This window comes from Phyllostomus hastatus, unplaced genomic scaffold, assembly GCF_019186645.2.
Source record: "Phyllostomus hastatus isolate PE091 unplaced genomic scaffold, TTU_PhHast_1.1 phas_scaffold_317, whole genome shotgun sequence".
NCBI classification, from domain to species: Eukaryota; Metazoa; Chordata; class Mammalia; order Chiroptera; family Phyllostomidae; genus Phyllostomus; species Phyllostomus hastatus.
In genome coordinates this window covers 5,349,743-5,377,398 of record NW_025334023.1, presented here as the reverse complement: position 1 = coordinate 5,377,398, position 27,656 = coordinate 5,349,743, and the positions used below count along the sequence as shown (strand labels likewise).

Here is a 27,656-nt window from a genome sequence, read left to right as displayed (position 1 = left end):
AAATTTCAGAGAGGTTAGGTAACTCGCCATAGTTAATACAGTTGGTCAGTAGGGGACCAAACAGGGCAAATATAGGTTTGATGGATTACAGAGTCCAAATTATTTTGCCACTGAGCCTTTAAATTTATTCCTTGGCCATAATCACATGGACAAAGTTTCAACTGGCATTAGAATTAAGGGGGGTGCTGGCCATATCCTGAGTCCTATTACAAAGTTAAGCGGTTTATTTTAGCTCAGTAAATACTTACTCAGTAGTAATATGTAGAGTGCAGCATAATAGTTTCACCTGAAAAGTCAACATAAGCAAGGCATCATCCTTTTCCTTAAGGAAACCATATGTTCTAGTAGGAAGAATAAGGGCTTTTCTAATAAAGCTGTACTACAAAGCTGAACTTATACTAATAAATTCATGAGCTGGACATTATTTCACATCATCCCCCTAAGATAGTAAACAGTTGTGCCTTCAGTTATTTGTGCGATATTTAGGACCAGAATACTGGGGATCCCACTCACGTTGTCAGTGCATTTTCTCTGGTCGGTGCTCACTTGCTAGTCCCCTTAGGCCGCTGTCACATGCTGTTGTGACCTTGCCATGTTGACAAACTGCTTTAAAAGCATTATTTTAAGTTAAAATTATATTAATAGAGAGATATCCTCTATTTTATTTCTGATGTGGGGATTTTTAGGTGTTTTTTTGAAATTTTTAATTTTAGAAACTGATTTGTTAAGGTGATATTTGCATAAAATTAACTATTTTAAAATAAATAGTACAGTAACATTTCATACATTCACAATGTTGCACAGCTATCACCTCTAATTCTGGTACATTTTGATATTCAAACTTCTTTTTTTCCCTATTTTTTGGATGGTCTTGTTAGGGCGTTATAGATTTTATTTATTATTTTAAAACACCAAATATTGGCTTTGTTAGTTTTTCTTGCATGTTTGCTTTCCTGTTTATTATTTTTACTCTAGGCTTTATTATTTTTTTCTCTTTGATTTACTGTAGGTTTAATTAGATTTTTTTAAATCATCCAGCTTCTTTACCTATGTAGAAAATGAGGTGGTTGATTTTAGATCTCCTGTTCTAATGTAAACACTTAAAGCTATAAATTTCCCTGTAAACATTGATTTAATAGCATCCCACAAATAATTTCAATATACTGCCTTCATTATCATACAATTTAAAATATTTTAAGTTTTCCTTATTTCCCACTTTACTCATAGGTTGTTTAGAAGTGTATTAACATTTTAAAAATTCAAGGTTTCTCAGCTATCTTAGTATTGTTGACTTCTGATTTAAATTCATTGTGACAAGAGAACATTTCTATATGATTTCAGAACTTTTAAATTTATTTAATCTTGTCTTATGGCTCACTCTATCATTTATCTTGCTGAACTTCCTATGACTACCTAAAATAATGTGTTCTCTTCAGTGGCTGGAATTAGTAGTCTACAAATGTCAATTAGTTTAAATTGGTTTATGGTCTTTTCAAACATTTTTTTTTATTTTATTTTAATCATTGTTCAAGCACAGTTTTCTGTCCTTTACTGCCATCCCAGCCTACCCATCCCTTCCCACCTCCCTCCCCTTCCCATCCCCCCTAGTTTTTGTCCATGTGTCCTTTATACTTGTTCCTGTATACCCTTCCCCTTTTCCCCTGAAATTTCAGGAGAAAAGGAGAAACATTTTATAGTGATTTTTTCCTGTTTTTTTCTGTTAAGTGAACACAAGGGATTAGGTTGCAGATCAAACTGACACATATCAGAGAACGTAATACTATTAATTACTAATCTCAAAGATAGGTTGGAACTCAAAAGGCTCAGGCAAAGCAAGGAGAAGTCGGGGACATTGATTCAGCTCCATGACTGTCTTCCTCTATTGGACACATGCTCTCAGGCCCACGGTGACATTCCACACAGAATAGGAGCATTTGAGTCACAAAACACCTCCATTTAATATTCTCAGGGAGTTGTATAGCTTATGTGACCTTCTCCAGGGACCCATGCCTCATAAATCCACATTCTATTTTTACTTACAAAATATGTGATAAAGAAATACTTAAGGAGCACCCTTTAAAGAATATTTTCGATATAAAGCCTCTCTTTCTAGTAAATGGTTTTCTTTTTATATTTACAGAAGATGTAGTTATCATGTTGACAAGAAGATTAGACCAAGTCTTCTGCCTTCTTCCTCCTGGGAGCAGACTCCCCAGTCAGAGAGAAATGAATGGCTCCTTATGCCTCGTCTGCCAGTTCCCAGAAGGAGTGTTAATGTCTCCAGATATGATTGTTGATCTGTGTATCTCTGTTTGGCTCTGTTTTGTTGTTGTTGTTGTTGTTGTTGTTGTTGTTGTTGTTGTTGTTGTTGTTTTGGCTTCTTATGTTTTAAAATGCTTTTGTTAGGTTGTATATGCACTTAGAATTGTTAGGTCTTCTTGGTGAATTGACCCTTTCATTATGAAATGTCCACTGTGTCTGGTAATAATTCTTATTTAAAGATTACTTTTTCTTTTATTAATATTGCCACACTAGCTTTCTTATAATTAGTGTTTGTATTACACCTCTTTCTCTGTAATTTCTCTTTCAACTGATTGGCATCTTCATTTATTTAAAGTTCATCTCCCATAAAAAGAATATTATTGGTTCTTGCTTTTATATTTAGTTAGACAACCTCTGCCTTTGAATGGGAATGTTTGACCCATTATGAACACTACAATACCTCTAAATGTTCAAGTGAAAGGAAGAATCCAATGTCTCTCACTTTAAGTTAAAAGCTAGAAATGATTAAGCGTAGTGAGGGAGGCAGGCTGAAAGCTAAATGAAGCCGAAAGCTAGGTCTCTCGTGCCAAACAGCTAAGTTGTGAATGCAAAGGAAAAGTTCTTGAAGATTAAAAGTGAACACACAAATGATAAGAAAGTTACACACCCTTATTGCTGATATGGAGAAACTTTTAGTGATCTGGATAAAAGATCAAACTAGTCACAACAGTCCCTCAAGCTGTGCCTAATCCAGAGCGAGGACCTAACTATATTTAATTCCGTAAAGGCTGAGAAAGGTAGGAAAACTGCAGAAGCAAAGCTGGAAGTTAGTAAAGGTTGGTTCATGAGGTTCAAGGAAAGAAACTGTCACCCTAACAAAGAAGTGCAAAGTGAAGCAGCAAGTGTTGATGTGGAAGCTACAGCAGGTTGATAAGATGATTAATGTGGGTGGCTACACTGAACAACAGATTTTCCATGTGGATGAAACAGCTTTATATTAGAATAAAAGGTCATGTAGGATTTTCAAAGCTGGAAAAGTGAAATCAAGGCCTGGTCTCAAAGCTTCAAAGGACAGGCTGACTCTCTTGGTTGGGGCTAATGCAACTGGTGACCTTAAGTTGAAGCCAGTGCTCATTTACCATTCTGAAAATCCTATGGCCCTTAAGAATTATGCTCATTAATTATTCTGCCTGTGCCCTATAAATGGAACCAGAAAGCCTGGTTAACAGCACATCTGTTTACAGTATGGTTTACTGACTATTTTAAGCCTGGTAAGAGATTCTCTGAAAAAAAGATAACTTTAAAAACATTGCTGCTCATTGATAATATATCTGGTCACCTAAGAGCTCTGATGATGTACAATGAAATTAATGTTGTTTCTACACCTGCTAACACAACATCTATTCTTTAGTTCATGCATCAAGGAGTAATTTTGAACTTCAAGTCTTATTATTTAAGAAATGCATTTTGCATTTCTTAACAGGGAGGAAATTTCAGGGGGAAGGGGAAAGGGTTTGCAGGAACAAGTATAAGGACACTTGGACAATAACAAGGGGGGGTGGAAATGGGAAGGAAGTGGGGAGGGCTGGGATGGGAGTAAAAGGCAGAAAATTGTACTTGAACAACAATTTTTAAAAAAGAAATGTATTTTGTAAGGCTCTAGCTGCCATAGACAGTGATTCCTCTGATGGATCTGGACAAAGTAAATAAAGAACTTTCTGTAAAGGATTCGTTATTCTAGAGGCCATTAAGAACATTTGTGATTCATAGGAAGAGGTCAAAATATCAGTATTAATAGGAGATTGGAAGGAGTTGATTCCAATTTTTATAGATGACTTGGAGGGCTTCAAGACTTCAGTGGAGGAAGTAACAGCAGATGTGGTGGAAATAGCAAGAGAATTATAATTCCCAGTGCAGCCTGAAGATGTGACTAAATTGCTGCAATCTCATGATAAAACTTTAATAGATGAGGAGTTGCTTCTTACAGATGAGCAAAGAAAGTGGTTTCTTAAGATGGAATCTACTGGTGAAGATGCTGTGAATATTGTTGAAATGACAAGAAAGGATTTATAACATCATATAAACTTAGTTGATAAAGCAGTAGCAGAGTTTGAGAGGAATTGACACCAATTTCAAAAGAACTTTCACTGTGGGTAAAATGCTGTCAAATAGTATTGCATGCTACAGAGAAATTATTTATGAAAGGAGGAGTCAATTAATGGGGCAGACTTTATTGTCTTGTTCGAAGGAATTGCCACAACCACCCCAGCCTTCAGTAACCCCCACCCTGACTGATCAGCGGCCATCAACATTGCAGCAAGAACCCCACCAGCAAAAAGATTACAATCTGATGAAAGCTTAGATGATGGTTAGCATTTTTTGCAATAAGGTATTTTAAAATTAAGATGTGTATATTATTATTGTAGGCATAATGTTATTGCATAATGAACTACAGTATTAAGAAGTAAAAGTAATTTTTGCATGCACTTGGAAACCAAAAAATTCATGTAACTTTTTTGATTTTGTCAATATCTTCACTTTGTTGTGGTGGTTTGGAACTGAACCTACAATATCTCTAAGGTGTATCTGTATACTCAGATGTGGAATTGCTGGATCATATAGTAATTCTGATTGTTTAAGGAACCATGTGTCGTTTTCTACAGCTGCTGTACCAACAATGCTCAAGGTTTCCAATTTTTCCACATCCTTGACTTCTTGTTGGTTTGTTTTTTGATGTAGAAATCCTAATGGGTTAGTATTAGTTCTTCTTTAAATGTCAGGTGGAATTCACCAGTCAAGTCATTGGCTCCAAGACTTCCATTGTTGAGAAGATTTTTTTTTAATGTTGTTCATGTACAAGTGTCTCCATTTTCACCGCACCCTCCCTCGCGCCCCCATCCCCACTTCCTACTCCCAAACCTACCCCCCTTGGCTTTGTCCATGTGTCCTTTATACATGTTCCTTGATGGCCCTTGTTGGGGAGATTCTTGGTTAATGATTCATTCTCTTGACTCATTATAGGTTTTCTCACTTTCCTGTTATTCAGGATTCAGTCCTGGTAGGTTTTGTGTTTCTAGAATTTTGTCCATTTCATCTAGGTTATCCAATCTGTTGGGGAACAATTATTCATAGTTCTCTTGTATAACCCTTTTTATTTCTGTAAAATTGGTTAACGTCCTTATGTTCATTTCTGATTTCAGTAATTTAAGTATTTTCTCTTATTTGCACCTAGCTAAAGGTTTAGCAATGTTGTTGATCTTTCCAAAGAAATAATTTTTGGTTTCACTGATTTTCTCTGTTGTTTTTCTATTTTCTATTCCATTGATGTCTTCTCTAGTTTTTATTATTTCCTTCCACTTGCTATGCTGGATCAAGCTGTTGTCTTTTCTACCTTCTTAAGTTGTAAAATTAGGTTGTTTATTTGGAATTGTTGTCTCTTTTTTCTTTCTTTCTGTTTTTTACATGTAAGCATTTATAGTTATAAATTTCTCCCCTGGAATAACTTCTGCTGCATCCCATGAGTTTTGGTATATTGTTTTTAATTTTTATTCATATAAGTATTTTCCAATTTCCATAGTGTTTTCTTTTTTTTATCCATTGGTTTTATCCATTTGAAAGTGTGGTGTTTAATTTCTATAAATGCGTGAATTTTCCAGTTTTCCTTCTGTTACTGACTTCTAAGTTTATCCTGTTGTGGTAGGAGGAGATACTTTGTATGCTATCATCATTTTTTATCTATTGAGACAATTTGTGGCCTAACGTGGTCTATCCTGGAAAATGTCTCCTGTGCACTTGAAAAGAATGTATAAGCTGTTATTGTTGGTTTGAGTGTTGTATATATCTTAGAAATAGTTAGTCTATTGTGTTTTTTGCCTTCTATTTCTTTTTATTTTAATTCTTACCCAAGGATATGTTTATTCATGGGGGCAGGGGGAGAGAGACATTAATCAGTTGTTTCCCATACCCACCCCAACTGGGGATCAAACCCACAACCTAGGTGTGTGCCCTGACCGGGGATGGACCCCACAGCCTTTTGGTATATAGGACAACACTCCAATTGAGCCACCGGGCCAGGGCTGAGCTCTCTATTTCTGTACTTAACTTTTGCCTGGTTTTTCTATTTATTATTAAGGGTGGAATGTTAAAGCTCTCAACTATTATTGTGCAGATGCCTATTTCTCCCTTCAATTCTGTCCGTTTTTGCTTTAAAAATTTGACTGGTCTGTCATTAGGTGTGTAAATGTTTATGCTTGCCTTACCTTCTTGCTATACTAAATGTTTTATTAATCCACATGTATAATGCCCTTCTTTGTCTCTTGTAACCTTTTTGCTCTAAACTCCATTCTATCTGATGTTAGTACAGCCACCCCTGTTCTTTTTGGTTACTCTTTGCATGGAGTATCTGGTTTCACCCTCTCACTTGCAACCTGTCTGTGTCTTTGGATGTAAAGTGAGTCTCTTATAGACAGCATGAAGTTAAATCATGAGTTTTTAATCCATTCATTAAGTTTGTCTTTAATCCATTTAAAAAAAATAATTACTGATGAGAAAACACTTTTGTCACTTTGTTACTTCAGTCATTTCTGCAAGTATTTGTTACTTTGTTTCTATCATCTGCTATTTTGTTATTTCTGTATGCTTTATAGTTTGTCCCTCATTGTCTGCATTACTGTTTTCTTTTGTTTTTAGTTGATTTTTTGTACTGAAACATTTAAATCCTTTTCTCCTTTCCTTTTGTGTATATTCTATGCCTAGTTTCTTTGTGGTTACCATGGGAACTGTATTTAATGTTCTAAAGTTATAACACTTTTTTCGAATTTATACCAGCTTAATTCCAATAATATACAAAACTCTGTTGTTTTTTTACAGCTCCATTTTATCCTTTTCAGTTGTTGCTACCAGAAAAAATATCGTTACACATTCCATGTCCTCAAACATAAACTAACCATTTTAAAATGCATTAGTCTTTAAATTATATAGAAAACATGTGGAGTTAAAAAACCAAAGTTAAAATAACGCTAGCTTTTAGAGTAATAATTGGTTTTTCAGATGTATTAGTCTCTTAATCATGTAGAAATGAAAGAATATATATACAATCCATTGTCAAGATACTAGATATTATAATTGTCCATGTGTTTACTGCTACTGAAATCTTTGTTTCCCCATGCAGTTTTGAGTTACTATCTAGTTAGTGTCTTCATTTCACCTTTCAGCGCTCCCTGGTCTTTCCTTGTAGGGCCGATCTAGTGTCCATGAACTCCCTCAGCTTTCGTCTCTCTAAGGTTTTATCAATTTTCCCTTCATATTGAAAAGCAGTGTTGCTGGATATAGGATTCTTGACTGACAGGGGTTTTTCAAAACTGTCTGTCAGTTTTAAACTGGATATAGGATTCTTGACTGACAGGGGTTTTTTTTAAGATTTTTTATTTATTTATTCACTTTTAGAGTGGGAAAGGAGGGAGACAGAGAGAGAGAGAAACATGAATGTGCGGTTGCTGGGGGTTATGGCCTGCAACCGAAGCATGTACCCTGGCTGGGAATCGAACCTGCAACACTTTGGTTCACAGCCTGCGCTCAATCCACTGAGCTATGCCAGCCAGGGCTAGTTTTTTTTAACACTTTGCCTATGTGGGCTCACTGCCATCTGGCCTTCAAAGTTTATGATGGGAACTTCACTAATGATGTTACTTGAGATCCCTTGTATGTGACAAGTCACTTCTCTACGGGTGCTTTAAGATTCTCTTTTTGTCTTTGTCTTTTGAAAGTTTGATTAAGGTGTGTCTGCATGTGGGTCTCTCTGAATTCATCTTACCTGGAGTTCACTGGGCTTCCTGGACGTTTGTGTGCACATCTTTCATCGGACTTGGCAGTGTGCAGCCGTTGCTCCTTCAGATATTTCTTCTGCTTCTCTCTTCTCCTTCTGAGACCATAACACTGCCTGCATGCATGTGCTAGCCTGTTCGGTGACAAACAACAGATCTTGCAGATTCTGTTCACTTTTCTTTCATTGTTTTTTTTTCAGACTCATTAACTTTAATTGCTCTATCTTAAAGTTTACTAATTCTTTATTCTGCTCAAATTTGCCTTTGAATCCTAATAGTCAAATTTTCATTTCAGTTACTGTATTTTCAGCCCCAGAACTTTTTGGTTTCTTTTTAGGTTTTCTGTCCTTTTATTAATATTGTCATTTTGTTCATCTTATTTTTTTTACTTTATTCACATCTTTATTTAGTTCTTTAATTACCTTTAAGGTGGTTGTTTTGAAGTCATTGTCTAATATATCAACTTTTTAACATACAGTTTCTGTTGATTTTTTCCCCTTGAATGGAGCCTACCTTCTTGTTTCCTTATTTGCTTTGTGGTTTTTTTCTTTTATTGATTCCAGAGAGAGGAGAAGGGAGGGACAGGAACATTGATGTGAGAGAGAAACATCGATTGGTTGCCTCTTGTATGTGCCCCAACAAGGGACTGAACCCATAGACCAAGCCTGTACCCTGACTGGGAATCAAACCCACTGCCAGTAGGTCTGCAGGATGACGCCCAACCAACTGAGCCACACTGGCCAGGGCTGCTTGTGATTGAGGGGAAAGAATAAAACACTTGAATCTAATAATCTGATAACTCCAGATTCTCACCCTTCTTTGGTTCTCCCCCTTCCTCACGGTTTGTGGTTTCTCCTTATGTATTTACTTGTTGGTTGGTTGGTTGCCTCTGTGCCAAGGATCAGCCTGAAGTATAAACTTAAAAGTCTTCTCATGTCCCTTCTGTTTCTTTCCTTGGACATGCACAGTCCCTTTCTCATACTCCCTATGTATGCAGTTGCTTTGTGTCCTAGTATTTAATATCTGGATCCCAAAAGGAGAAAAAGAGAAAAATGAAAGGCAGGGAAGAATGATCACCGGTCCTTTAAATCCCGAAAGTCACTTTGGCTGGTGGGGGAGGGGTGTGCAGCATGGAAGGAGGAGGAACAACAAGGGCTTCTCTCCTCCTTGCCACACTCCTCTGGTCAGAAGCATCAGTTAGTGACTCTGTTGTTGCCAGAGAGCCTCGTCCTGCTCCAGAACAGCCAGTGGGGGCCTATTGCTCGCCGCCCATATGCAAACACTCCGGAGGCAGAGTCTGGGGGAAAGGAAAAGGAACCCTTTATTTAAAGTATATACAGCTTGCAACAATGGCAGGCTTCTGCCTCAAAGGTAGTTTCCTTTAAAATGCTTCAAAGAAAATCACCCTGCCACCCTCTGCCGGCTCGGTTCAAGGTTCCATCAGGAACTTCTCCTCCCACCTAAAGGTACTGTCCTTTAAGAATCGCAGTGGCTTATCTGGCTTCAGTCTGTGCATCCAAGTGTCTTACTTACTCGCAGCGCACCGTCCTCTTTCTCTGGCTGCTGTGCACTGGTGTGTCAGTGTGCCTGGCTGGGCAGAACCTGTGCAGCACAGCCCCGGTTGTCAGCATCGCTGCAGCCTCCCAAGTGGGGGAGGGGCATGGGGCTCTTGCCTTGCCACCTGGCTTCCAGGACTGGCACAGATCGGTAGACCAAGCCCTGTCCCACATGTTGGTGGCCTAGATCTGAGGCCTTGTCTGGGCTGGAGCTGGCAGAGCAGCAGTCACAGCAGGAGCCACAGTCACGAGGCCCCCACCAGAGGAGCCCCTGCTAGAGAAGCACTCAGGGAGCAGATGGGAAGCCTGCAGGCCCCCTGCCCTACCCAAGCCTCCTATGCTCCCTTCTTACCAGCCTAGTGCCCACAGTGCTCCTGGCCAGGCAGGTCCCAGAGCCCCTAGGGGTGGGTGCGGGGAATACAACCAACCAGCCAGGGGAGGGGAGAGCAAAAGTGCACATTTTGCATGTGCTCTGCTTTTAAAGGCAGCCCCTATAGTCCCCACCGCATAAGTAGATAGGAGGGTGTGTCCCTCCCATCCAATCACTTTCCTAGTTCCAAGCATCGGCCCTTTGTGCTTTTCTGCTTAGTCATGCATGCATGTCCCTGTCATCAGGGCAACACATGAATGCAGCCTTCTGTGCTTTCCCACCCATCCCCATTCCCAGGGGAGTCCCCCTACCCACTGTTACATTATCAGAGACCTGCCCACCTTGGCTCCCACAGCTGTGTGCAAGCTGCTCCTGGAACTTGTACGCAGCTGTCTGCCTTGGGGCTAGGGGGTGGGGGATGGATAACTGCTAATGTGCTAAATACTGAAATTGACCAAAGTTAATCATTTACCATCCATATCCTCTTCTGGAAGTTGCAAGCCTTCAATGGACTTCACAGTTCCAAAATAGTTACATTAGTCAGATTCTTCCAGTGCAATTGTTGTCTAGGTGAGGAGGCAGATTCCTGGTGCTCCCTTCTCTGCATCTCAGAATCCTTTCCTGTGTACACATTTGTGTTTCCATGGACAAATGCCCAAGAATACAATTTCAGGGGTATGGCAATACTTCTTTAGTTTTATGAGAAACTCAAGTTTTTAAAAGGGGCTGCACCCTTCAACATTCCTACCAGCAATGTATGGTGATCCTGAGTCTGCATCTTTGCCAGTTTCAGCACTGCCACTGTTTTTTACTGCAGCCATTCTGAGGGGTGTGCAAGTGTGTCCTCAGTGCGGTTAGTCTCTGTTCTCCGACGGGTAGTCCAACGGCACACCCTCCTCAGTGCAGTGTCTTCCGATCTTTTCTAACTGGGTGGCTTGATGTTTTCCATTTTTTACTTTTGAGAGTTCTTTATATATTATAAATACTAGACCTCTGTTGGATATGTGGTTTGCAAACATTTTGCCCCAGCCTGTAACTAGGCTGTAGCATCCTGTTCACAGAGTTTCAGCAGCAAATGTTTTCATTTTGATGAGGTGTAACGTCATTTTCCCTCTTGTGGCTGGCTCATGCTTTGTCAGGTCTGAGAACGCTTTGTCTACCCTTAGTTCTCAGAGATTTTCTCCTATTTTTCTGAAAGTTTTACATTTCTGAAAGTGTTATATTACATATATAAGTCTGTAATCCATTTTGAGCTAATTTTTATATAAATTGTATAGTGTAGGTCAAGTTTTTTTGAGGGGGGTTGTTTGTTTTTGCCTATGCAAAATTCATCCAACACCATTTGTTGAAAATCTCTTATTCCATTGAATTGCTTTTGCACCTTTATCAAAAATCATTTGGGCTCATTTGTGCAGGTCTGTTTCTGGGTATTAAATTATGTTCCACTGAACCATGTGTCCCTTCTCTAATACCATAATGTCTTGATTACTGTAGGTCTATATGAACCCTTAATATTGGGTAGAGTGATTCTCTCTCAATTTATCATCCAGGATAGTTTTAGTTATTTGGGGGTTGTGTCTTCCCATTTAAATTTCAGAATCAGCTGACCTAATTGTACAAAAAACCTTGCTGAGATTTGATGGGCATCGCATTAAGCCCGTGAATCAGTTTGAGGAGAATTGGCATCTTTGTGATACTGACTCTTTCGATCCATGAACACATGCATCTCTCTGTTCATTCAAATTTTCTTTGATTACTTTCATCAATATTGTATATTTTCAGTGTACACATCCTGAACTTTGTTAAGATAACTGTTTAATTTTCTTTGGAGTGGTTGTTAATGGGACTGTATTTTTCATTTTAGTTTCTATCTGTTCATTATTACCAAATAAAAGTGTGATTGGTTTTTGTGTGTTGGTTTCAAAAAAAATAAGAAAGTAGCTTTTTACTACTGTTTCCTTATTTCTGTTTTTTTAAATTCATGTTTAGGCGACCTGTAGAGTTGCCTCAGAGACATACTGAGTAACGAACTGACAACTCTCCTGCGAAGGCGGTGTCACTGTCCTTGTTCTACAGTTGACACAGGGAGCCTACGCACGCGCCGAGCTTGTGTGTGGCAGAGCAGGGACTCATCCCTGGCCGTACAGAGCTGTTTCCAACAGGCTGTACCATCTCAGGGTGTAACACATTTTTGAAGGCCTTACAGGGTGTATTTTCTGAGGAGTTTAGTCCTTGAAAATGACAACTTGGTTAGAAGTACTAGGTGTTCCTCTAGTTATTTTCTTCCTGCTTCTGGAGACAGTGCACAGGCATCTACTGGCACTTAGTGTGTTGGGAAGAGCTGGGTTCCATTCCCTCTACTCAGTTGTTATTAAAATTCATTATATTTAAAATTTAGATATTCATCAAATTGGAATTCATTCACTCGTTCCTTCAAATACTATGTATGAAGGGAAATATTATGGTAGGTACTGGGTATACAAAGATGAATAAGACACTATTTTCACTCATTTCATTTGCTTATACCCAAGTAAAGAAGACCCCTGGGAAAGCAGAGGGAATGAAGGGCGGTAAGTACCCAGTGGTGTGCAGGAGCCGGCACAGACCAGTGGGCAGGAGCCTGTTATTAAGTATTCGGAAGCTCTGAAAACCTGTTTTACTAATAGTAGCTTACAGTTGGCTATGGTCAGACAATTTACACCATGGAAATTAGCAAATACTACATGTAGGGCTTTACTTTTCTCTTTTCCTTCCTTACTATCCCTTCGGCCAGGGGTGTCAAACTCATTTTCACCGGGGGCCACATCAGCTACTCGGTCGCCTTTAAAGGGCTGAAATAATTTTAGGACCATGTGAATGTAACTACTCCTTCACTGTTAAGGAGTTGAAATTACAGTCGGCCCTTTGAAGGCAACTGCGAGGCTGTTGTGGCCCCCGGTGAAAAGGAGTTTGACGCACCTGCCTTAGGCCCTCCAGTTGACTAGCGCCACTGTTGGTGTGGGAGCAGAGGTATTCAACCCATTCCTTTCTCTCACTGCAAAACGGACCCTCCTGCATGTCATATCTTAAGTTGTTTAAAAGGACTGGGTGCTCCTGGTGATTTAAGCCTTTCACAGACATGGTAGCTGTGAGGCTAAGATTAAGTCTCAATCCCCCATGGGTTCTGTTTTTGTTCCAGAGATTATAAAGCAGCTAACATCACCATCAACTTGTACCTTGTCAATGAGCCGTGGCTCTATTCACTGGCGTGGTGCTCCAGGATTCACTCAGTGACCACAGACAACGTTCAGCTCCTGAGGCAGATGCATGTCCCTTACTACTTCATGGTGAGCTGATTGCCCAGATCCTTCTCCCAAGTCTGCGGGGATAGGAGCCTGTGTGCGCTGCCCCACCTGTATATTGCCCACGGTGCAGTCCCCTGGGGAGCTACCTAGGAGCAGAGATATCTACGATGTTGGAGGTGTGGCGTTCTCCCTTCTCTCACACAAATCCTACTGTGAAATTGGAACTGTTCTATTGCCAAAGAAAGTCACATGTCCAAGTCCAGGTTCAAGGTGGATGAGAGTAGAAATAGCACAGTCACAGTGCATACTTTTCACTCAGGTGTTACAGATTTAAGTAACATTTAATTACACTGCACAATTATACAATGGTTTCACCTGTTCAAAGCCATTTAGGAGCAAGAACAACTTATTCTTGGCGTTGCTCGGTGATGCCCACCTGGTGCGCATCGTGGAGCGGGACAAAGCCCCAGCTGGTGTGTTGCTCAGGGGGCCTCAGTAAGAACTTCAGTTTTAGTGGACGTTGGTTTAAAGCTTCCATGGTACCAGCCTAGCAGGGCTGTTGTGAGGATTCGATGTGAAAATATCCTAAACGTGCTTAGAACGCTTCCTTAGTTCCTGTAAATGCTCTTTAATTGTTCATATTATTATCATGACGACTAGTATTTTTATTAATATTATGATTCAGTCCAAGAAAGACCTTGGGATGGGGGAGAATGGCCTAAGAAAGAGTAAAAAGTGCCACCCAGTAGCATCAAGTAACACTGGAGGGGGCACAGGGGAGGGGGAGGGAGGGTCCCACCAGGGAATTAGGAAAGTCACACCAGAGGCCCCCAGGAGATGGAGCTCTGGGACAGGGGCGACCCAGGAGCGTGGAGGAGGGGGCACGTTCAGGGAGAGTTACAGTTTCAGCCTACTTACCTGAAGCATCGCGATGCAGAACAGTGATTTCTAAATGCTAGCTCACAGATGGGTTGCTTCAGTATCACCTGAAGAGCTCGTTAAAAGCACAGGAGTTCTCATTCCCGAGGTCTGCAGGCGACCCGGGACCTGTGTCACTGCCCAGGTAGATCTGGGCGCACAGCCAGGTTGGGGAAGCCGTGCCATGAACACACAGGGCAGGGGAGCCCCAGAACTTAGGCCGTAGTCCTGGGTTCCGAGCAGACTTGCTGTGTGACTTCTCTGGGCTCCCCCAGGCCCCCGTGTGGAGGGTCGAGGGAGGTGGGGAGGTGTGCCCTTCCACCCCTTGTAGAGCCCCCAACCGTGGGAGGTGACTGCTGGTAGCCCCAGGCATTCTCTGTGTTTGAGGCTCCCCCTCTAGGAATAAGCTTCTCCAGCAGGTCTGCTGCCCCTCCACTGCGCCCCAGGCTGGGCAGCAGAGCGGGGTGGGGGGGGGGGGGGGCTTGGCCCATATGGTCAAACATCACTTCCGTCTGTAAAGTTCTTTGACTTGAAAGTGATTTATTTTCTGTTTTGCAGACACCAGGTTACTATATGTTCACGTGGCTTCTCCTGGACATTGCTTCTTCTATTTTTATTGTTGCTATATTTTATTTTCATTGGTAAGTATATGTTTATAACTTTAAATGAATTTTTCCCAAAATACAAGTATAAATGGTTCTTGTGGAAAGTTAAGAAAAGAGTTAAACACTCTTCCTCTAATCCATCCCCCGAGGCAAGTTCTCAGCAAGGTTCTCAGGTTAATAATCTGAGCCCTTCATTTCTTCTCCTGCTGCCTGCAACTCCTGACACCCCTTCCACCGCCTCAGCATGGGACAGTATTTGGGGGGAAGGGCTGTCACTAGCACTCAGTTACAGCCTGTAGCCAGAGGCTCAGTGCGATCCCACTGAGAGGGGCCTGAGGGTGGAGACCAGGACACAGCGGGATGCGGTGCAAGGAGCAAGTCCGCGAACGTGGAAGCCTGGCCCTTAGCCCTGGATCTGCCCCGTCGTTGTCGGTGACCAGGGGAAACCACTGCCCCTCCCCAGACAACAGTGTGTTTCTGTCCAGGAAAATGGCATTGGAGAATCCTCGCCAGGAAAAGGCTACAGGGTTGCCAGGCTCCAGTGCGAGAGGAGACATCCAGGGAGCGGAGCTTAGCTAGAGGAGACGCGCTGTGTGGGCCGCGTCACGCCCATCACGTCTTCATTTGTAGTTTTCCTTTGCAGGGGAAAGTGCGAGTTCTTAAGTGAGAGCTTGACTGGGTAATGTTTCTTTTCTGGCTACTGCCTTGGATTATTGTTATTTCTGGAAGAGATCTGTGAGATTCAAGGATGGTCTGCTTCCTTCCAGGTGGAGAGAGAGCCAAAATGAAAAAGTCTTTGAAAGCACCCGCAGTTCCACAGGTAACGCCAGAGGCCTGCCCAGGGCTGCCCCGTGCCCCCGGGACACAGGGCCTGCTCTTTGCATGTCTGACAAGGGCTGAGGGAGTCTGGGAAACTGAGGGTGGGGACCAGGCAGAATTTGGGAGGTGTGGCTAGGCACAGATGCTGGAGGGTCCTTGGCATCAGGTTTCATTTTGGATTTCAATCTTTAAGCAGTGGGACCCCTTGGAAGTGTTCAAACATGGTGTTTATTTTTAATATTTTCATATATTCACCCATCACACAGTTCTTGAATACCACCTTGTGCCAGGTGCCCTGAGAGGGGCTGAAGGTAGTTGAAAATGGACAGTGGCCCAAGAGAGCAGAGGGCTGGCCCACAGAGAACAGTGCGGGAACAGACGAGAGGGTAGCAGATGGCACCATGGGCCCAGCACCCAGGTCGAGGCTAGAGAGGCTTCTGTGCCCGGCAGGGCTGGGTGTGCTTTATGGGCGGGGCTTCAGCTGCGGGTCACGAGTGTTGGAGAGTGGGGGGGGACACTGCAGAGGTCCCGAAATGCGGGACTGGAGTCTGGGCTCTGTGTGTAAGCAATCGGGAGATGGCAAATGAGATTCAAACCAGGGAGCGGTGTGCTGGACTTCTGCGTACAGGGGTGGAATCATAATAATTTATTATTCGGCAGGAGAACTCAGGGGCTGAGGAAGTGAGATGGGCCAGTAAGGGGAAGGGCAGCTGGCTTTAATTTCCACAAGGAGACAACCACACAGTGCGTTACGGGTTCGGGGAGCCAGTGCAATGGCAACGGAAAAGCCCGTCAGGAAGCAGGGGACTGCAGCACACGGTTCAGTTTCCTCACACAACTCCTGGAGCCTCAGTAAAGCCACAAAGTCATGAAGGAATTCAGTTTCTGTGGACAGGGGTGACTATCCTGAGATGCTGTGCACCAGGGGCAGCTGACTGAACGATCCAATCAATGCTTAGAGTCAGGAACGGATCCACAGAAATGGTCCAGAAATTGAGTCCAGAAATGGTAAAAAAATGAGTCCAGAAACTGGAGTAAGTTAAATGGAAGGCAGTGGAGTTTCCTGCTGTGAAACTGAAGGTTCAACCGAGATTGCCCGACTCTCCGGAGGGGCAGAGAGTTCTCAGGTGACTCTGAGCTACATGGGTCTCAAGATCACTGTCCTGGCTGGTAAGAGGTCTGAAGGCTGTATTCCAAGGTCCTTATTGTTTTCAGCAGTTGTATGATTAAACCAGGGCTGTCGTAACAAAATGTCACAGACTGGACGGGTGAAACAACAGGAATTTATTTATCTCACGTTTTCTGAGGCTGGAAATGCAAGATGAGCATGTCAGAAGGTTCAGTTTCTTCTGAGCCTTCTGCCTTGGGCTTGCGGACAGCCTCCTGCATGCTGGGCCCTCCCGCAGCCCTCCCTCTGTGTGCGCATGGGTCTTCAGTGTCTGTCTGTCTGTCTGTCTCCAGATTTTCCCTCCTCCAGTCAGAGTGGCTCAGGGCCCCCCCAACCACCTCACTTTAATCAACTCCTTAAAGGCTCTACCACAGGGTACAGTGTAGATTAAGGTGCTGGGGTTAAGGCTTTGACATGTGAATTGGGGGGATTCACGACTCAGCCCGTAACAGTAATCCAGCCAAGAAATGAAAAGAGCGTGGAAGTGGTGCGGAAATCATAGATGGGAGTGAAATTTTGAAGGAAAATTCAAAGACACGTGCACATTAAATGAAGGAAGTGGCTAAGATGCGTTAGAAAGTATTCACCAGGATGTATTTTTAATCACTTTAAAGAATCAGTCTCTTATCTTCTTAGTTTCTTATGAAAAGTCTTCCAAGATGAAACTGTCTCCCATTTTTATTTTTGTTCCTCTGCTGCTGAATGTCCTTTTTGTCTGAATAATTTCATGATGTTTTCTTTTGTTACTGGGTTCCAGTGATCTGGTTGCGGCTCACCTTAGTGTGCACACGAGTGTGCATGTGTGTCTGCCACGCTCGCGGTGTGCCGGAATGCTTGGACCAGTCAGAGCATCATTTTCATCAAATGTGATAAATTTTTAGTCTGTAGTTTCCAAATATTTTTCTGCCCCTCTCCTTTTTCTGGTATTCCAGCTGCCTACACATAAGACAGTTTGATATTGTTCCACAGGTTACTGAGACTGTTCATTTTTATTTTTAGACTATTTCATTTCTGTGCTTAGATTCTATTGCTGTATATACTCATTTTTTTATTGCTGTGTAACAAATTATCACAAAACTAGAAGCTTAAAACTACACAAATTTATCACTCACAGATTCTGTGGGCCAGGAATTTAGGCATGGACTAGCTGGGTCCTCTGCCTAGAGTCCCACCAGGCTGAAATCGAGGTCCTCTGTCTACTTTGGGTCCCACCAGGCTAAATTCAAGGAGTTGCTAGGCTGAGATTTCATCTGAGACTTAAGAGTCCTCTTCCATTCTCACTGGTGTTTGGCAGAATTTAGTTCTTACAATTGTAGGTCTGAAGTCGTCCCTGTGTCCTTGATCACTGATGACAGGGTTTTGTCCTGAGCTCCCAGAGTTCACCCTCAGGTCTTAGCTGTATGGCCCTCTCACAACGTGGCAACCTGCTTTTCCCAAACTAGCGGAATACTGTATCTTACAGCAGATGGATTCAGGAAAAGGAGACCAAAGGAAGAAAAATAACAGAAAAAAAAATAGACAAGTTGAGACATGCTAGTCATAAATCCAACCATTTTATTAATTATATCACATATAAATGGACTAAGTACTCAAATCAAATGCAGAGAGTGTCAAATAGATATTTTTTAAAAAGCAAGTCCCAACCATATGTGGTATACAAAAGAAATACTTAAAATACAAAGACACAGATAGATTCAAAGTAAAAGGATGGGGAAGATGGCATACCGTGCAAACAATCAACAGGAGAAATGATATCTGAAAACATAGACTTCAAAACACGGAACATTACTGGGAACAAAAACAGATTCCATAATGATGGAAAGATCAGTATATCAGGAAGGCATTATAAATAAAACAATGTATGCACTTAAAATCAGAGCTTCAAAACACAGAAAACGAAAAGTGAAAGATTTTGTTTCTCCCGTAGTTGGAGATTTTCAAAGTTTTCTCTCAGTACTTGAAAGAACCAATAAGCACACCCAAGAAAATCAGAAAGGATATAGAAATCTGAGCAACAGTTTCAGCCACACTGATATAAAACAAATCCCCCACAACTGGGAGAGTATACAATATTTTCAAATGTACACATGGCATATTGGCCAAAATAGATTACGTGACAAGCCATAAAATAAGTCTTAATAAGAAAATTTTGAAAGACTGAAATCATACAGAGTATGTTTTGTGACCACAACAAAATTAAATTAGAAACAGATATTAATGAAATATCTAGATACACTTCTAAATCCTGGAAATTAATGTATTTTTAAACATCCCATTGATCAAGGAATAAATCACAATGGAAATTAGGTATTAAATTAAATATTTTAAACTAAGGATAATGCATATACAACAGTAAAATTTGTGGGGTACCAGTGAAAGCAGGACTTACAGGGAAATTTATAACTTTAAATGTTAGAAGGAAGAAACGTTTATGTTGATTATGTTTTTCTACCTTAAGAATCTATAAAACGTGGAGTACATTTTTCCCCAAGTAAAAGAAAGGAAGTGCTAAAAATAGCAGGAGTCAATAAAATAGAAAAAATACAGAGCAAGTGAAAAAAGTGAAGAGTTGCTTCTTTGAAAAGTTCAGTAAAATTGATAAATTTTATCAGTTGATAAAATTGATAAAACTCTTAGCAAGATGAGGGAGGTTGCCAGGTTGCTAATACAATGAGTGACGAATAAAAGATGGAATATCCTTCCAGTTCCTAGACATCAAAAGGAAAACTATGAACATTTTTATATCATAAAAATTGACAACTTAAATGAAGTAGGCCATTCCTTAAAATATCTAACTTACATAACTGAGAGAAGAAATATAAATTTATAATAAGCCACTACCTATCAGAATCAAATTCACATATCAAAAACCTCACTAGAAAAAAAAGGTTGGCCCAGAGAGTTTCACTGGTCATTCAGATATTTAAAAAACAATACTAATCGTGCACTAACTCAGAAAAAAGCAAGAGGAAGGAACATGTCCCAGCCGATCCTCTGAGGCCAGCAACAGCCTCAGATCAAAATTCACAAAGACATTATAAGAATGAAATTTATAGATTGATGTCACTGACAAACTTAGACATAAAAACCCTTAACAAAATGTTAGCAAAGTGAACCCATCAGTGTAAAAAGTCTAACCCATCATGAGCAAGTAAGGTTTATACCACTAATGCAAGATGATAAATTATTTGAAAATTAATCAATATAGCTCTGGCTGGTATGGCTCAGTGGGTTGAGCTCGGGCCTCTGAACCAAAGGGTAGCTGGTTCGATTCCCAGTCAGGGCACATGCCTGAGTTGCAGGCTAGGTCTCTAGTTGGGGACGCATGAGAGGCAACCACACGTTGATGTTTCTCTCCCTCTCTCTCTCCCTCCCTTCTCCTCTGTCTAAAAATAAATAAATGAAATATTTTAAAAAACTCATTAATATAATCCCATATTAAATAGGAAAAGCATATTTGACAAAAGTCAACAGTCATTTATGATAAAAGTTCTGAGCAAACTAGGAATAGGGATTGAACTTGCTTAATGTGATAAAAGATATTTATAAAAAAAATCTAATGCCTGTATCATTTTTTAATGGTGCCACGATGAGTGTTTCCCCTGTGAGGTCAGGAGTGAGGCAAGGCTCTCTGCTCTCACAGCCCCTCCTCAGCACCCACCGGGCCGGCTTAACAAGATGAATGACAGGCGTAAAGGGACGAATAAAGTTCCTGGTTTGCAGTCACGACTATGTACATTGACTATTCCAACTAATCAAACAAACCACCTGCGGGAAGTAGTGAGTGGGTTAAGAATGTCTCAGGATACAGGGTCAACACACAGAAAAATCAACTGTATACCTACATAGTAGCCCTGAGTCATTAGAAACCTTAAACAATTTTCAATAATATTTATAACAGCATAAAACCCAAAAACTACAAATGTTTACTGGGAAAGAAGACCCAAATAGATGGAGCAATACACAACATTCATGAATTAGAAACCTAGTATCACAGGTATCTGTCCTAAAGTCCAGTTCACCTAAAACTCAACTCAGGAGCCATAAAAACTGTCCCTCCTCCTGTGAGGCTGACAGAAGATGAAGTTCATGTGCGGACCTGTTTCCTCAAGACTGAAATTACGTGCAGGGTAAAAATAAACGAGTTCTGGCCTTACTGCTTCGGATTCTCACTTTCTTCTAGATTTTGGCCCCACAGTTTCTCCCCATGTTATAAATTATTTTTTTAAGATTTATTATTTTTTTTTAGAGAGAGTGGAAGGGAGGGAGAAAGAGAGGGAGAGAAACATCAGTGTGTGGTTTCCTCTTGCGCCCCCCCTACTGGGGACCTGGCCTACAACCCAGGTGTGTACCCTGACTGGGAGTCGAACTGGCAACCCTTTGATTCACAGGCCAGCATTCAGTCCACTCAGCCACACCAGCTAGGGCCCCATATTATAAATTCTTACATAATTTAAGATGTTTTCTTGGTCTTATATATTATCCAGTTTTTAATTAGTCTTCGGTAAGAGTCAAACTCCTAGCTCCATTGCCGGACCACGTCTCCACTGTTTTTCCTGTCAGTCCGTCAGATAAAAGTCACTGTGTGGCAGCACTGTGCACGTGGTGGTGAGCAGACAAAGTCTCTGTCCTTACAAAACTCCTGTTCTAATAGAGGAGTGCTTATTTTTTTAAAGCAATGGTTGTGAAATGCATGGACTTTAAGAAAATGTCAGCCTCTGTCTTCTGAGGGCTTCCCTGGGGAGCCAGAACCTGACGCAGCAGACTCAGCGCCGTGCTGAGCTGGTGAGCCGTGATAAAGCTGCACAGAGTCTGTGTGAGGGCCAGCCAGGATGAGGGAGAAACCCCTGAGACGGCGGGGAGGCACTGACATTTTAAAGATGACCAGGCCCTCACCACGTGACCAGCAAAGACTAGAGCAGTGACATTTGAAGAATTTGTTGAATCCGTTTATGCATTTGTCTGGTTTTTGTTGTCTTTTCTTTCCCATAGATGTTGAGAATATAAGCCTCAAAAGGAGAAAAAGTGAGAGAGGAGAAGCTCTGACCGTGGCCCCAGAGCCTCCCCCACAAGCGAGGGCAGGCCCTCAGACTCCGGCAGCGCCCTCCCCAGGTCTCCCTGGCTCCGAGAAGACAGAAGGAGAACCAAGGCCGGTCCAGGAAACCCCCAAACCACCGATGCCTACAGACAACTTCATACAACGGACGCCCACCAAGGAGGCCTCTGAGCCCACCCAAGCACCCACCTATGGGGCCAACACCGAGGCCACCGTCCAACCTGCAGTGCCTGACAGCAAATGAACCACGATTCCCCTCCATGGAGGTCCCTCATCCTGAAACAGAACCTGAAAAGACCCCCACTGTGGAATTCTCCCAATAAGCCTGTTTGATGATGTTTTCCACCATATCTGGCATGCCCTTCTCCTTCAGGCTGTCTTCAAAGAACTGGCCACATCTTATTCTTCCTCTCTGCGCCTCATGGCAGGGGTGGTGGGACAGTCAGGAAAGGAGCTCGGGAGAGCCTTTGGGGCTCAGGAGCGCGTTCCGGCTGAGCCTCTTTATAAAGGCTGCAGTTCCGGCGCACAGGCAAGGGAAAACAGCCGCTGTGGTCTTGCAGTTGGAGCTCGGTGTTCTTTGGGTGATGCAGGGCCTGTCTCCTCCTCCCCCCTCACAGTACCCACTGCTGAGGGGCAGCTGGGGTGGACATCAGCATGTAAATAAAGGCAGCCTTTCAGGAAGGCAGAGGGGAGTGGTGTGTTCTTCGGACCGTTCTGTGATGACAGGCTGACAGAGACTATGGGATGAGCGTACAGGTGATGCTGGCCCGAGTCAGAAAACCAGAGGTGGTGTGGGCGTGAGTCGGGGGCAAGGACTGTGCCCCACCTGCACTTCCTGTGGTCTACTGTGAAGCGGGCCGCTTCCTAACAGCTTGCTGTTGGCTGATTCACCAGTGGCATGATGGGCATAATCCCGAGCCCACCCGATGACCTTTGGCCTTGAAGGGAAACTAAAGCCCAAACAAGGCTCTGGAGCCCCTTCTATCAGGCAGAGCAATGGTAGAAGCAGTGACCTGAGTTCCAGGAGGTGACCACCACCTATTCACACTTGGTCTCTGGGCCTCAGTATCTCCATCTATATATATGATGGTGCAGGAGGGCAGACCACTGCGGTGCCTTCCTCCTGGCTCCGATTTATCCTGGGCTGACTGAGGAGTTGTGTAATCACTGGGGACACAGGGTGGTCTTGGACAGCCACGTGGTCATCCCAGAGAGTGGGGCTGCCTGGTTTGGGGCCTCCATGTCCACCACCAGCCCCTCATCTCCCACAGACAGCTGGGAAGAACAGGACTAGTCCCTTGTGGGGTGGCTGGGCACCTAGGTGGCGGGTGAGCCCAGACATGTGGGGGTGTGAGGGCGAGCAGGGCTTGGCTCTGCTGAGCATCAGGGGGACCCTGAGGCAGGTCACAAGCACGCCCACTTCAAGGGGGTTCTCCACTGTCGCTTCTGTAGGTGCTCATCCCAGCCCCAAGTCCCACCTTCCCTGTTTGCAGCCCCCTCCCCAGACCCGCCCAGGTCACAGTCCAACTCGGTTGTTCCATCCTGGTCACACAGTAACATTTTACAGGCACCCACTGGATGTACAGATTTAGCCCAAGGCAGCATTGTTCTCAGGGTTCTCAGGGGTTTCTTGATGAACCAAGGAGCTGTTGCTGGCAGGAGGCAAGGGCCCCTCTGGCTCCACTGGCTCCAGTTAAGGCTCAAAAGCTGGTCCCCAGCCCACCACACTCGGCCCCTCACCTCCCAGGCTGCTGTCCTGCACTTCTCTGCAACCTGCCTCGGTCTCAGCCTGTCCCTGTAAGTTCCTTTAACACACACCTTGGGCTCAAGCACCCCTGTCCCAAACCCACACCAGCTCGGCCCTGCACACACAGGCCAAGGAGAGAGTTATACAGGACACACACACACACACACACACACAGGGCCCTGTCCCCACCTACTCTCTCTCTCCCCCGGCACCTCCAGCAAAGACACTCCGGGGCCAGAGGGTGGAACACGGGCTTTATGTCCTGAGGTGACCGGGAAAGCGGGGGCTCAGCACTCACACCGCAGTGCATGCAAGTGGTCTGTCTCCTTCACCCCGGCCGAGGATCCTGGACTTCGGGGAGCTGAAACAGGCCCTCGGGTGTCCGAGTGGTCTTGGTTTGGTCTGGTTGCTCCCAGTAGGGAGCTCAAGGTCGTCCTCTTGGTTCTCTGGCCCAGTGGTGCAGAGAAAAGTCCAAGGTGGTCACATGGCCGGGCCGGTCTGAGACGAGAAAAGCGTACAAGGAACACAGGCTCTTCCAGCCGGGAAGGCCACCACGAGCCAGGACCAAATCCAGCCCCGGGGCCTCAGGGGTGGCCGGAGAGGTGTTCTGCGTCCCAGCAAGGCCGCCCATCTGGAAGAAGGGCCAGAGTCGACACTGGTGCTGTCATTGGTGGCCCGCTGGCCCAGCCTCCCTGCTGGGATGGCCAAGGCCTTCCCCCAGCTGCAGGGGAAGTTGATGGGCCTGAGCCGGCTGCTGCCTGGGGAGCAGAGACAGAGCCAGTGCCACCTCCACAGTGCTCATCTGCCGGTCCTGGAGCCCCGCTGTTTGCTCATGGCTGTGAGCATCTGGCTGATGTAGGACGTCAGGAGGTCATCCATCTTGTAGCCCTGGAAACGGTGGCAAGAAGATAAACAGGGCACAGAGTGGGACAGGGCCAGCCCACTCAGACCCGGAGCACAGCTCCCGGACACTAGGCAGAACCCCGTCCGGGGTGGACTCTGTCTCCCTAGGTGCACAGCACTGGGTGGGACTCATCCAGTGAGGCGTCTAAGGTTCTGAGCTGTTAGAACCCTAGGCCCTAGCTTGTGGGACCCTCAAGTCCTGGACACCCACATCCAAGGATGACTATAAAGGCTCTGCCAGTTGAGCTGTGCCTTGGAAGCCTAGCCCAGTCTGGGAGGCCTCATTGTGAATGGTTTTACTGTAGAACTCAGGGGCTGAAGGCTCCTGAGACACCGAAGGCACTCAAACGGTAGATCTGTTCCTCAGCCCCAGGTTAAGCCCCTGCCCCCAGACCTAAAGCTGAGCCTCAATCTGACCTGACCTTGGCCCCAGCCTGACCCTTGATCCGGACCCCAGGCCCAGCCATACACTCCTCGTGTTTGCTCCAGGGCCTGGGAGAGTGGCCGAAGCTGCAGGGGAGGCAAGGGGACCTGCCAGGCCCCGAGAGGAGCGCTCACCAGCGACGTCTCGCAGAGCAGCTTGCTCCCACGCACCAGGTTCCCAATGGTGATGTGGAAGTAGGTGTTGCCGCTGCTCCAGTTGGAGATCTTGGTGAAGGGGTGAGTGGTGAGGATGTCCTGGCAGGTGGGCGGGGGGGGGGGGAGCAGGAAGTGTGAAGCTGCATAGCCTGGATTCTCTGGCCTCACTCCCCTCAGCTCCAGCCCACAGACACCACCCGCACCACAGGCCTCGGGCCCCCGGAAGAGGAGCAGGAAGGGAGAGGCCGGCTCAGCCGGGCATGGAGCTGCTGTGGGAGGCAGGCACCTTCCCCCTCTGTGCCCCGGCTGGGACCAGCAGGCGGGACACCCAGGGAAGTCCAGGAAACTGCTGGGCACGTGGGACGGGACCTGGAAACACTGGAGGCCTAAAGGAAACGAAACTAGTCCAGGAGGCGATGGTCCAGGGACAGTTTGAGGAAAGAGACAAGAAGACAGCACCAAACCCTGGGGAACAAAGTATGTGTGGGCTGGCAAGAGAGGAAGCCCGTGGAAGGGGCTGAGAGGAACGGTCAAGGGTGAGACGAGAAACACCAGGAAAGTGGGCAGGTGAAGCCCAGGGGAAGGCGGCGGTCACTGGCACCCTTGGTGAGGGCTGCCCTGGCCCATAGACATGAGCCTCAGCCCCCAGCACAGCCCGCCATCCTGACCAGGACGGGCAGAGAGCCCTGGGGACGGGCGGCAGCATCTGATGATGCTGAAGGGCCAAGCACTACACAGAGTTCGCCGGGCCGCGTGACAAGGTGTTTGTGAGTTTCTCTAGAAGAGCCGTGGGCAGAGCAGACAGATGGCCTCTCAAGATGTGTGGCCGAGAGGGCGGACGGAGGGGGCCAGACGGAGCGGGGCCGGGAGCTGGCAGGGACTCCGGGGCGAGGATCCGGGGAGCGGCCGCCCTGTAGTCCCAGCCCTATCACTGCTCACCTTAGTTCTGGGATCGATGAGGCTGACCCCGTACTTGTTGATGGCAATTAGGAGGATCTCAGGGAAGTTTGGCTCCGTAGTTTGCTAGCAAAGAAAGCCAAAACCATCAGACGGGGGACCAGCGCGGGAAGAACTATGTGCATTTGGAGCAGGAATGAAGACCCCCAGCCAGGATTAAGTTGACCTCTCCTTCCGCCCCACCCCCACCCCCATGCCAGGGGTCTGGCGGTGCCAGCAGCCCTGCAGTGACTCACGGTTTCCGCCTCTGCTGGGCCCTCAGGGCCGCCCCAAACCCCTTCATGGGTCCCCACACAACCCATCCTCCACTCTCCCCAGCAGCAGCCTCACCCTTCTCTCCTGCTTCTCTAGGCATCTTTACTGGCCCCGCTCTCAGCCCAAACATCTCTCACCTTAAAAATCCCTCCCTGAACCTTACCCTGCCTCCAGCTGTCTAGCTCCCTCCGTCCCTCCCACAGCCAGGCTTCTGTGAAGGCCTCCCCTCCTCGGCGTGCAGCCGGCCATCCTCCGTCCCCGTCCACACCTATCCCCTCCTCCTCTCCTGCCAGCCTCTCCACCGTTCTCCTGCCCTGGTTGTGCCCCTCGAACCCACCCCCGACCCTGCAGGCAGAGCGCGGTTCTGGCCCCATCACTCTTTCCCAGAGCCCTCCAGGGCTGGCCACCACCTGCAGGAGAAACCCCCGCCTGCTTGCCCACCCACCTCTCACCGCAGCCGGCTCTCCTCACACCCTGTGCCGAGCCACACTGAACCACTTGCTCTTTCTGCCTGAGCCTGAGCCCTCACAGCTCTGGGGCCATGCTCATGCTGGCTGCCAGGAGCCTCCTCCCCGCAGTCTCCCTGCAAAGCTCAGGTGCTGCCTCCTCCAGGAAGCCCCCTCAACCTTCAGAGTCTGGGTGGGCCTCCCTGGCTGTGCCACCTTGACAATAGGTCCCCACAGACGACCCTCCATGCCCCCAGCCTGTGTGCACTCCTGCCTCCCTTGCCGGGCTGAGTGCTGGCCCCTGCATGTGCCAGGACAGGGTCCGGGGCTCTGGGCTCCGCCGAGTCACCCAGCTGAGACCCTCTGAGGTGCTTCCCTCCTCTCCTTGCCCACCGCCCTGGGAGGATCTCTGTGCCTTCTCGTCCCCACTCCTCGCCCCCTTCCTCCTCTCTGAGAATCAGCCCACGGCGTACCTTCACCTCGAAAAAGGCAGAGCCAAAGGTGGGCCACTTGAAGATGAGCTTCAGGAAGGCCAGCTTGGCCTCCTCCTTGGACTTCCCCGCATGCTTGTTGAAGTAGGCGACGATGGACTGTGGAGGGCGTGGGTCAGAGGCCTCTCCCCGCCCCTCCTGCCCCGTCCACACGGTCAGCAGCTGTCACCGGCCTTGCAGGGCCAGGCATAGGGTGGGGGTCCTGGCGGCCATGAGGCGCTACCTCCCTTAGCCCAGTTAATGGATTCTCGCCCTCCTTCCCCCACGCAAGCAGGTCGAAGACCATTAAGTCAGGTCAGGACACCACGGTCACCAGGACACGGCAAATTACTGCCAGTGGCCAGCTGAAAGGGTCCTTTGCCTGAAAGACTGCAGACTAAAGCAGGAGGGGACGGGACAGTGGCCTTGTCACATATGG

General features: G+C 45.5%; 2 protein-coding genes across 5 annotated transcripts in view; one reads left to right on the top strand and one right to left on the bottom strand.

Annotated features, from left to right (window-relative positions):
- The window catches only part of LOC123805419 (glycerophosphodiester phosphodiesterase domain-containing protein 4-like), an 80,419-nt gene extending 58,311 nt beyond the window's left edge, over positions 1-22,108 (top strand). Inside the window, exons 14-17 of the mRNA XM_045817960.1 lie at positions 13,189-13,336; positions 14,771-14,853; positions 15,585-15,637; positions 21,797-22,108. Coding sequence (XP_045673916.1) covers positions 13,189-13,336; positions 14,771-14,853; positions 15,585-15,637; positions 21,797-22,104 — 592 coding nt within the window. The 3' untranslated portion in view covers positions 22,105-22,108. The remainder of the gene's footprint in view (positions 1-13,188; positions 13,337-14,770; positions 14,854-15,584; positions 15,638-21,796) is intronic.
- A 3-nt stretch (positions 22,109-22,111) lies between these two features.
- MYO7A (myosin VIIA) overlaps positions 22,112-27,656 on the bottom strand; it is an 82,068-nt gene continuing 76,523 nt past the window's right edge. For all 4 annotated transcript variants that reach the window (XM_045817955.1, XM_045817957.1, XM_045817958.1 and 1 more), the window contains 4 exons: positions 27,221-27,337; positions 26,029-26,112; positions 25,069-25,188; positions 22,112-24,495 (listed from right to left, as the gene is read on the bottom strand). In XM_045817955.1, coding sequence (XP_045673911.1) covers positions 24,406-24,495; positions 25,069-25,188; positions 26,029-26,112; positions 27,221-27,337 — 411 coding nt within the window. In that variant the 3' untranslated portion in view covers positions 22,112-24,405. The remainder of the gene's footprint in view (positions 24,496-25,068; positions 25,189-26,028; positions 26,113-27,220; positions 27,338-27,656) is intronic.